General features: G+C 42.8%; 1 protein-coding gene across 1 annotated transcript; it reads right to left on the bottom strand.

Moving 5' to 3' along the window:
- Nucleotides 1–1608: 1608 nt before the first annotated feature.
- On the bottom strand, nt 1609–5841 carry IER3IP1 (immediate early response 3 interacting protein 1). Its single transcript, XM_065657221.1, has 3 exons — nt 5692–5841; nt 3980–4081; nt 1609–3056 (listed from the first exon to the last, which is right to left on the bottom strand). Exons 1-3 carry the CDS (start codon nt 5780–5782, stop codon nt 3001–3003), a joined length of 249 nt encoding a protein of 82 aa, XP_065513293.1. The 5' UTR covers nt 5783–5841; the 3' UTR covers nt 1609–3000.
- Between the last annotated feature and the right edge of the window lie 6165 nt (nt 5842–12006).

The raw sequence follows: 12006 nt of genomic DNA, 5'->3' as shown, positions 1-12006 counted from the left end.
CCAGCAGTTCCCTGTCCTTCTGGAACTGAGGGGCCCAGAACTGGACACAATATTCCAGATGAGGTCTCACCAGGGCAGAGCAGAGGGGGAGGAGAACCTCTCTGACCTACTGACCACTCTTCTTATACACCCCAGAATGCCATTGGCCTTCTTGGCCACAAGGGCACATTACATTAATTACATACAATATACATTCACAGTTCTATATTGTGATGGTACATCCAAAAATCCAAGGTATATAAGAGAGTACAGTTTTAAATTCGTAACATTGCAACCTAAGGTGAGATGTCAAAGAGAATCTATCTACTTAACTTTTCCCTGCACCTGTCCCCACGCCCTTCAAAAAAAAAAAACCTTTAACAGTACAGGTGTACAGAACTGGTCCCTCATGTCTGTCTGTATTTGCACTAAAGACTCTCTGAACCTTCCCACAAGCTTCACTTTCACCACACAGTCTTAGTCCTTATTCTGATCTGGGAAATGTTCTGGTTATTGTCATTTCTGTGTCAGGTATAAGTGACAAAGCTCGTCATGGTTTGAAGTGACTGCTGGAGCACAAGGCTGCATGTGGGGCTCTTTACCAGGTAGAATTTTTTTTTTTATTAGTATTTTTTAGTCACTGCAGAACAGCTCAAAGCCACATGAGGAGGCAGCAGCAGCGCAGTTACTCCCTCATGGTTTCTCTCTGCTCTCCCTTCTCGGCCTGTTTTGTGGCTGCCCTTTTGCCCTCTTCCCTGCTCATTATCTGGGAGACCTGATCTTCAGCCTCTGCCCCACTTTGAATCACTGTTTTCCATCTGCCAGGTAAAACACGTCCCAGTTTTGCCATAAATACAGGATTCCTGCTGCAGAGAACCAGTGCTCCTTTTCACTGCATGTGCTTAATTGATTTTAAAACTATCTCCCCATGTGCTGTAAGCCACACATGGAAACTTCAGTCTTTCGGAAAGGACAGGGAGGTGTGGGAAATCACTTTTTACCCATTTTTAAAGCTGCTGTTTGTAATCTTTAGTACTGGCTCTTATTTAAGGAAGAACCAGGCTTTTCACAGTCTATATATATCAAAAGGAAATTATATGCAAGCTGTGCTTCAAATAATTTGGTACTCCCAATGCATCAGCAATGGAAACATCCACCACAGCTTTTTACAAAAATTTTACAAAAGCCCCTGTGTACCTTCAGTGTTTTATCTGTTCCACATACGTACTGTCCACCTTCCATGAAAAATACATGTATGAAAATAACTGATCCAGACTGTACCCTTGTCACCTCTGAATTACACAAAATTATAAGGAATATTTTGTAATAGGTTTACCTACTTCAGAATTTAAAGCCTACCATGATGCTATTCTGCCTCTGGCCAGTGTTACTGCTTCTCATTAGCTTTGCTACATAAACCAAAATACAACTTTGCAGCGAACAAAAGATGCCAGAGGGATGAGGAAAAAAAAAAGTATTTCATGTGAAAACAGTAATGCTGGTTATCTGGAACAGGATGACGCTGAGTTTTGCAATACTCCCACTATAGACAGAAATAGAGCGAGTTATGAAAGAGAGTGCTTTAACTTAGAAATTCAAAATTTATTTACAAGTTTTCACTAAAAAAAAAAGGAAAACAACACCAAACTCTCCTCCTGGATATACTCTACTCTGCAAAACACTGCAATTGAAGAGCATTAGATTCATTTACACATTTTACAGATTTATCTTTGTATACAACCGCGCATGCTTTAGTCATCAAGGCATCAGAAGAAGGGATGATAAACTGTTTTAAATTAATGAAACTGCCACGTTTCCTCTGGCTTTCTCCACTTTAAAAAGAAGCTAAAACACTTTAGCAGAGGAACAGACAGAAGACTTCTAACTTTTCTAAAAAAGTACATGAGAATCAGCCTTCTTTAGCTCAGACTTGTTAGAAAACATTGGACCTAACCCAGCAGTCCTAATTGAGACAAGATTGCAATTAGCAATAATCTCTGCAACAGAACTGCAAGATCACACCCCCAGTTTCCATTTCAGCAAATTGTTAATTTAACAAAAGGAAGATGGATGGCAGGGGGAAGGAGCACTAATAGAAGAGGCTGAAAATTCGCTGTTTTTTGACAAAGAATTGCATTTGGAAAGGGCACATTATCCCCCTCCCACGTTTCTCAAGAAGCTCCGACTACAAATGATTCCCCACTTCCAACACGCTAATCACCATGCGGAACTTTAACACACATTTTAAAAACTATAATAATTCTTGACAGAACAGTAACAAATGCTAAATCGCTAATATCGCCTGCTAGTCTAAATTAACAACATTGCCCAGCTTTAGGTACAGCTTTTTTAGATTTTTGCATAGCAATTGCACCTATTTTCAACTTACTTCACCATCGGCATGAAACATTCTTGATTTGAAGAGTCTTATCAAACACGCAAGAGAAAAATCCTGTTCTCAAACCGGGAAAATTCACCTTCCAATGTGCACTGAATTAAGACTTTACCCATCTAGTTTTATCCCCCTCAATATCACAACTGTACTTCAATAATTTATAACATCTTCAATGCCTGATTTGTATTCTTTAAGTAGTACTCTGGTAGTAATTGAAGCAAAAAACACTTGTTTTTTCTTCATTTAATAATAAAACGGAAAGTGGACTGAAGGAAATTCATCCCTGAGTAATGAGACATTTAAAAAAAACACATCCTATCAACGATCAGCGCAATATCTTAACGACATATAATTAACAGTCAACGCTATTTAACAGGCAGCAACATAACTGGTCGTAGTCCGGTATATTTGCAGCGTTGTTGCATTGATCCCGTTATCTCATTTAATGAAACTGCAAGTGAACATTAGGAAATAGGATAAATAGAAATAGTGTCTTTATTTTTTTTTTTTTTAAAGTTGAATGTCAAATTGACAGCTAAACCGTGCTGCATCCCAGAGAACTCTGAGCGGTGATGGTCAGCAACTGGCTTCTTTGGATGTCCACAAAGATTTCACAACAGGTATTTTCAACCAAACAACAGGAGGAGAACGATCGTAACTGAGTTTAATGCTATTAATGGCACTGTAGGAAAAAAGAAAAAAAAACAAAAGCAATTGTGAAAATTTGCTTCTGCACATCACAAAGCGAGAGAATTTCTTATTATCTTTGGAGAATGCCTTTTAAAGAGCAAAATCAATCAAAATGTTAAAATTACACTGAATTTTCCTAGGGAAAAAATCAGGATTAATGGATGGAGACAGGATCAAAGCCTAGGACACTAAAAATGAGGAAGCAGCAGCATATATATTTTTATATGGCCCATCACGTTATAACTTTGACCCAAAAAATCCTTTCTCCAAGTGAAAAAAACCACCTTGAACCCCGTTTCTATCCTTGGGCTTGCTGTGATTTAGAAGAAATGTATCAGTTTTTACTCTGTGGTGGGCAAGACAGATAAGATTTGTTACTTCTTCTTTATCATCACCTATAAAATAAATTTTTGGTGGGCTTTGTAGTGGAAAACTATTAGTAATTTACAAATGATTTTTTTCCCCATCCTTTGAGGCACATAAACCTGTCTTACCTTTAAGAATTACAGGAATTAAATTTCCCTGACCAGGTACTTCACATAAAATTGAATTTAACCAAATCGAAGCAAATGACACACTCTGATTGATCACCACGCTTCCCCCCAAGCACCAAAACTCCGAGGAAAGACCAGATGCGGCAGCGGCAAAACAAGCCAGAGTCGGGGAATGTTTTACTTTATCAAAAGGTTAATTAAAGGAACTTTAGCAAAACTTTATCAAAATTAGGGCATAAGCACCACACGCCAGGACCTGCACCCTCTCATACAGAGCCCATGCGTGAAAAGATTGGAAGGAAGGAGCAGAAATAGCAACTGTTTGGTAAAGTAATAATTCAAAATACTGATGTTAGATTATTGAAGCACAGAAACAAAACTTTACAAGCAATAACGTTTAAGTGAAAGATCGTCACCTTACCTCTCATAACAGTTCGTACAGATCGAATAAGGTTTGTTAGCTGTGCTTTAATTCCCGGTTCTTCTCCGAATCCTCCAATCCCTTGATCGCTCCCCCAGCCAACTGTGTCACATAAAACCAGCCAGAAATGTTAGGAAAAAAACACCCCAAAAAAAGCTATCAGCGATATTAATGAGTGATCTAGCTTGAATTAGGCTATCACTAACATTAGAAAAACAAACTACAAACCAGTTTGTCTCAAGATGGGATTCTAAAACAATATGCTGAAAACTGTTAAGACTTTTAATGAACGCGACAGTAACGATAGATCAATGTCTCTGCAAAGGAAACCCTAAACTTTTTAGTACACTGGGTGCTGGAGAAACAAATGAGTTTATCTGGGCTTCAAAAAAACCACACAGCAAAATAAAAACAAACTAAAAATCTGTTCATAGTCCTTTACCAGAAGATAAAACAGCAAATAATTGTTGGGTATGAAGTGACACTTCAGCACTGAGAAACGAGCTGCAGGACAGAAAATGGTCGGAGATTCCAAATCAGGATGATTTTTGTAACTGCTATTAAAAAAAAATAAATTAATTGGGAACTTTTCAGAGGGCAACAGAAGTACTGAAGGTTTACCAAGCCCTTCAGGGGACAATCCTGGTGACAGCCTTGTCCCGTTTGGGGACGATCCAAACAGGGATGGGAGCAGCCGTCAATATTTGAAGCTGTACAGTGCAACCTGCACGTTTCTTTTCTCCAGAGACAACTTTTGAGCGATTTTTTTTTTCCCCTTTCTCGTCTCCTTCATTCTGCTGGCAGTAGGTGAGTCCTCTCCCTCAGCAGCCACCGCTTCCCACTGGGATGAGCCTGGAATTATTCCTAAAGCTCACCTGGGATCAACAACTGGCTTAACCCACCCTGTCAGTCCCCGCATCGCCCTTTTCCTCCAGCTGCTCATCAGGAAAGCAAAAGAAAACCCAAAATCAAGCAAATCTCCCCTGGTGGATCCCAGTGTGGAACAGAAGAAAGGGATAATTATCTGCATTCCTGCTGAAAATCCAAGCGCAGCCTGAATTGGAGAAATCGGGAAATTGGAAAACCTTGGATCATTTTTTGTTTGTTTTTTCCTGGGGCTTTGCAGATATTTGTGTCAGTGGCTTTTCTGTGTTTTGTTTTCTTCTAAAGGGCGAGGATGCCCAACCTTGGGGATCTTTCTTCGGAATTGTATGAACGTGCAAAGCCTTCTCAGGCTATCTCGGGCAAACACTTCTCAGTGCTATCTCATTAAAAAAAAAAAAAAAGAAAGGCAGGACAAGATGAAGGAAACCACCTCATGCTACGACAACACACTGAGAGGCGGCACGAATGGTGATGAAATAGCAGAAACGCGTAGGAAAAAAAAAAAAAAAAGAAAATTACGAGGTAAAAAAAGGAGAGCGATAACGCAACGACAAGACCAAAATCCACCCACACGGGCAGGAAATTCCAAGTTTAAAACCAAAACCCCACAGCCGCTCCTCAGCCCCGGCTCCCACCCGCCCCAGGCGGCCTCCCCGAGCCCGCCGAGCCGCCTACGAGCATCCCCGGGCCCGCCGGGAGTCGGCGGCTCCTCCCCTCACAAGGCCCCGCCGGGCCGGGGGGGGTGTGTGTGTGTGTGTGTGGAGGCGGGAGACGCGTCGCGGCGGCCGGGCCTGGCCCCGGGCCTCCTCCCCGCTCCCCGGTCTCACCGTGCCGGAGGAAGCGCTCTTCGTGCAGCACGGCCATGGCGTTGACGATAAGGAGCGAGGCCTGGAGCAGCGAGTAGAGCGTGAACGCCATGGCCGCGCCGCGATGCGCAGCCGGGGCGGGAACCTGCGGCCGAGCGGGACGTGGCGGGGCGGGGGTTGTGAATGGGGCGGGGGTTGTGAATGGGGCGGGGGTAGTGAATGGGGCGGGGTTTGTGAATGGGGCGGGGGTTGTGAATGGGGCGGGGTTTGTCAATGGGGCGGGGTTTATGAACGGGGCGGGGGTTGCGAAGGGGGCGGGGTTTGCGAAGGGGGCGTGGCCTGCCGGTCCGCGCAGGCGTGGCTGAGTTCCCGCCGCGGCCGTGGGTTGCGTTTTGTGTTCGGGTTTTGGGGAGCACCCGTGGGCGCTTAGCGAACAGGCTTTTGTTCCAGCGCTGGCTCAGCGGAGGAGGAAGGAGCAGCCTGAGCTTTCTGCGTCAGTAGTTTTAATGTCGCGTCTTCGAAACAGTGGGGGCTGGCGGGGAAACATCGTCGTGCTGAGGGGCTGGAATGTACTGCCTCATGGACATCACCTGTTCATGATCTAATATCAGAATCAGTCAAAAACATAAACCACTGTATATGCAAAAACAGTTTATTTTTTAATATTTAATTTTATGGGTCATATATTTCCCGCTCTCCTCTCCATGTATTTTTTCAATACATAGAATCACAGAATAGTTTGGGTTGGAAGGGACCTTCCCGGCTCCCCCAGTGCCCCCCTGCCATGAGCAGGGACATCTGCACCAGCTCAGGTTGCTCAGAGCCCCGTCCAGCCTGGCCTGGGATGTCTCCAGGGATGGTTCAGCCACCACCTCTCTGGCCAACCTGGGACAGGCTCTCACCACCCTCAGGGCCAACAATTTCTTCCTCATGTCCAGCCTGAATCTCCCTCCTTTAGTTTAAAACCGTCACCCCTTGTCCTATCACAACAGGCCCTGCTCAAAAGTCTGTCCCCATCTTTCTTTTTTCTTCTGGCAGGAAATGAGCTCAGATCCCAGTTGTTTTTTATCCAAAATATGATGACTGCAGAAGTCAAGATTCTTAGAAGAATCCAAAATAAAACAATTATATTTTATATCGGATTGATCGGGTCCTCTGGACACTTCTGCAGTCAAATAACAAAAATAATAATAACTGGAGCTCAGGGATACTGTATAGTTGTTGATGCCTAAATATTTTTTTTCCCTTGCATCTTTCAGTCTGATTGGCTGAAGGGGGTGATTTGCATAATCACTCTGATTTTATTTCTCAGTAATCATACAATATGCAAACCCCTTAACTCCGGATGGTTGATAGCTTTTATTACTCAATCAGGGTACAACAATTTGCATAATCACTGCGCTTTGATGGTTATTAAACCCATTCGTCATATGAAAGAAACGATAACTTTGTCCTTAACGTGATGGACTGGAGAGACCCCACCTTGATTCTTTGCCCCGACACAGACTTCTGATACAATCTGGGTAAATTATTCACCCTTTATCAATATTATATCTCCACGCTTCAGCTCTGGGTTAAGATCCACTCACCAGCAAGGGCGAGATGATCTGATAAATCAGTGATTAATTAAACGTTGGGATCGTATGATCAATAAACAGACACCACGCGAATTAGCCACAAAGAAACCCCCACCTCAGCTGCCCTTTGTCTTCAGTTTTCCTTTCCAAAACTTCAGTGTAGTCAATGACATAGTATTATGCATCTAATTAATAATTACTAATAAAATACATTACTTTCAAACAGCTGGAACTGGAAGCAAGATGAACAGCCCATCAGCAGAGCCACAGCATATTTTGTTACTGAGTTATCCCCCACATTACTAATATTAAGTAAGGGGGATAAAGGACAAAAATCACACATATTTATCAGAGTTTTGTCATCTGGTCAAAAGTATTTGTCATTTTAGTCTCAAAAATAAATATACTCTCAATTTAGGGAAGTGAGTAAAATGTCTATTGCACTTCCAGTGAAATGGATATTATTTAAGCATATGCTGAAGTGCTTTGTTATATGAAAGCTCAAAATATTTCCAAATCTTGGCTCTGATTCTGCAAACACTTATGTGTATGATTAACTTCATGTATGTCAGCAGTTAGCAGCACTACTTGAGTGTGCTGGCACTTGTGAGCACACTCAGGAATTCCAACATAACTCCTTTATTTCTCGCTTATATTTTAAATTTGTGTATAACTACAAACCTTCTAAAAACTATCAGTTTAGCATTTAAAAATGGAGCCATTTCTAGTGAGCCAGGGGCCCCCAAAGTTTGCCAAAAGTTTTTTTTTTAATAATTCAAACCATCTTTTTTGTGTGTGTCTATAAATAATACAAAAGGCTGATCTTGACTTTACCGAACTCCACACACACAGAGAAAGTCAATATGGGGCTGAAAAGATTTAATCCCAAAGGTCATCACTATTTTTTAAGAAGTTGTGAGTGCTGGCATATAATGGTCAGACAAATGGAGCTGCCTTTTATTCTTGGACATAATTTAGGGCATTATGGCAGTAATTCTATAATTAAATACAGATAAATATGAGGGGTCACTAACAGGCATTTATAATAACCACCATCATTTCCTGGGCTACCTCCTTACGGTATCCAACCTATAAATAAACATAACCTCAGTGAAGAGCTAATGTTTAGAATTATGGCACCAAAAAAAAAAATTAGGTTTTTAAAATAAGTATACAAGTTATGGCTTAGTATTTTTACCCATAATTAAGATGTATTTCCAAAGAGCAGCTGCTATCAAGCTCACATCAACTCCCCGTTGTAAAATCCATCATGGCAACTTAACCACACAAGTCTTATCTCTGAATCATCGTCTTACGTGGTTGAAGGGAAAGCCAGATAAAGTTGCTTGCATTAGAAGGAAAGCTTTTATTTTTTTTTAATTCATTAAGGTGTTACATTTCAGGGCAGTAAATTCCTGCGGTGTCATCTGCAGAGTGCAGTCCATCACCATAAAGGAGAGTTTTAAACCACCTTACAGGTATCAAAGGATTAAACTTCAGGCTGGTGAAGTATTGTGAAGACCTTGGCATTTTTTATTCTCAGTTTAATGCTCGATATCGTCAGACGGAGCACAGCTCCTTGGGTCCAACTATCCTCTACAGTTAACGAGACTCGAGCTTGTTGCATTGAAGTTTTCAAGATTATGTCAGTTTATTCCTGGTCAGCAAATGCCAGGTCAAATGAAAATTTCTCAAAAATTCAATCCCTGCATCCTTTGCTTCACTTGCCACCATCTTCTATTTTTCTGAACTGGCTTTGACAGTTTCCTCCTTTAGATATTTTACATGTACAGACATACACACATCGGTAAGAGTATTTTTGAGACACATAAGAAGCTGGAAATCAGCCCAACCAACCCCAAGCTGGAAGTGAAGAAATGAATTTTGCTGGTGGCAACTCTTGACTTCTGTCCTTGCCAGTTGAAAGTCCCATAATGGGAACACGGCATCAGTCTGTTCTCGGTGCTTCTTGCCAGGTAGTTGCTAATTAACATGTAGGTCTAGACAAGCTTTGCCAGTGGGCCGAGTCATACCTCATGAGCAATAAGCAAACTTTAAATATTCACCCTCGAGTCCAGACGGCAACTTGCTACATTGTGGTTTTACCTCAATGGGGCTCTGAACGGACACAAACTATTGCGTGATGTGGAAAAGGGTGTCGAATCAAGGAGCTGAGTCCTACCAAGTACCAACCCCTACCATGAGTAATTCCATGACCTCAAATATTCTGTTAATGTGAAAAACTTAGGTTCTGTGGCTCACTTAGGTGCTATAAATAAATCCCGTAGCTACGTTTCGCAGTTAAACTAAAGCCTTTGTCATCCTATAGCGATCACACCCATCGCGCTACGAAACTACTGCAAAGGTTCATGACGCATCGTGCAGATGTAACACGTCTCTTCTGAGCACAAATTGAGTATTTAACTGATTTAATGTCTAGTTGTTCGCTTTAACCACCAAAGCTGGGAACACAATAAGGTTTTGTACATTTGACAGAGTGCGTATCTGGTTCTTACCCATCAGCAGCTATGTGTAGAAAATATATTTATCTTGTCCGTGACTCTTAATGTGCTGCACAGTACTGCCTCCGCCCTCACTTACTTGGAAATAGCCATACCCTTCAAAAACACAGCCTGCCAGCTTTCCTAAGATTTGTACCTTGGAAAGACATTAGTATAGCTTCATACACAGAGATATTGAAGAATAAATTAAAAAATAAATTAAAAACCCCTGAATTTACACCTAAGTTTATTGATGCCATCTCCTAAGTTTATCATGCTTGGCTCTGTCACAGCCTCGAAATGCCATTTGTTGTTCAGTGCACGCACACACACACATGTTGCTGTTCATCTTGGTTTATCAATAGTACGGTATTACATTACGTTACATTATATTGTACTATGATTATTGGCATCTTCACCCCAGTCACCATCTGTGTTGTTTTTGTGCCAGAATACACCAGTCCAGAAACAAAGTCCATTATGCTTGCTACCATAAAGATATTTTTCAGGGATTTTCCAGGAAAACAGTGGATATCAAAAGCCAAGCAACATGGGGAATGGGGCAGCAAGAAAACAAACAGACTTTATCGGGGAATTGGAAGTCTCTGCTTATCCTGGTCTGTTCACTGGCAGAGGACTTGGTCTTTGTCACCATGGATGTGCAAACATGTCTCCATCTGACCATGGAAAATGGTGTCAGTAGCAACATTTTGATTGGGAGTATGGTTGATGTCAGAGGAAAAAGGACCCTGCTGATCCCTGACCAGGGATTGCTGATGTGTCCCCTCAGCTTCAGAATCAGGTCTGGTTTCCATGTGTGCACAGTCATAGAATCACAGAACGGTTTGTGTTGAAGGGCCCTTCCCAGCTCCCCCAGTGCCCCCCCTGCCACGAGCAGGGACATCTGCACCAGCTCAGGTTGCTCAGAGCCCCGTCCAGCCTGGCCTGGGATGTCTCCAGGGATGGTTCATCCACCACCTCTCTGCCCAACCTGGGACAGGCTCTCACCACCCTCAGGGCCAACAATTCCTTCCTCATGTCCAGCCTGAATCTCCCTCCTTTAGTTTAAAACCATCACCTCTTGTCCTGTCGCAACAGGCCCTGCTCAAAAGTCTGTCCCCATATTTCTTACAGGCCCTTTTTAAGTACGGAAAGGCCAGCCACTGATGCCAACTACACTTCCAACCTGTTGGTGACTGTTAAGTGCCTTAATGATCCTGCAGATACTTCGAGTGCTCTGCTATGTGTGAACACAAAGAGGAACAGACCACGCCAGACCTCGTTTTGGAGGTATACCCATTGCTCAAAGGGCTTTTCTCCAGCTTCCTTCGATGTTCTATCTATTTATATGGAAAACATGTAGGAGGTAGGCCAAGAAACTTGTGTAAAGTCACTTGGTTTGTTCAGCTTGGAGAAGAGGACACTAAGAGGAGACCTCATGGTGGCTCCAGCTTCCTCACAAGGAGAGGAGGAGGGGCAGGGCTGAGCTCTCTTCTTTAGTGGCCAGTGACAGAACCTGAGGGAATGGCAGGAAGATGTGCCAGGGAGGGTCAGGTTGGACAGGAGGAAAAGGTTCTTCACCCAGAGGGTGCTGGACACTGGAACAGGCTCCTCAGGGAGGTGTCACGGCCCCAAGCCTGACAGTGTTCAAGGAGAGACTGGACAACGTCCTCAGACACACGATGTGAACTGTGGGGTTGTCCCGTGCAGGGACAGGAGTTGGACTCGAGGATCCTTCCAACTCATGACATTCTGTGATTCTAGTTGATAAATGGAAAATTATATACCAATTATATACCCTGCAGTTCTTGCAGGCTTCATAGAAGCAGTTGGCAAAGCCGTGAAGCTGGACTAGGCTGGGCAGATCCAGGGAGGACAAGCCTAACCCTCTGTGTGCCAGACCTGAGACTAACCTGTCCCCTGAACTGTCACCTGAGCGGGGAGAACAGCCTTAGCAAGAGGCAGAGGTCACCGGTGCTACGAGAGTTGTAGCACTCAGTTTAAAGATTAATAGATGGTATCTTCCTTCAGGCTGTAAAAGTGGGCTGATTAAAAAAAGAAAAGAAAAAAAATCACAAATCTGGTGACTTAAGAAATTGCAATCTATCTGATAATGTTCACAGAGTCACAGTCGTACAGTCAGTAGGAAATCACGTGCAAAAGGTTCAGTCTCAGCATGATGAGTGGGATTCAGGTGTGAGTCAGGGATTGGGAAATCTTTGTCAAAATTACCAGAAATCATCCCCTGCATTTTTTTT

Source organism: Caloenas nicobarica, chromosome Z (genome assembly GCF_036013445.1).
Source record: "Caloenas nicobarica isolate bCalNic1 chromosome Z, bCalNic1.hap1, whole genome shotgun sequence".
Classification (NCBI taxonomy): domain Eukaryota; kingdom Metazoa; phylum Chordata; class Aves; order Columbiformes; family Columbidae; genus Caloenas; species Caloenas nicobarica.
The sequence above is the reverse complement of the archived record's forward strand: the minus strand, read 5'-3'. Positions and strand labels throughout refer to the sequence as shown.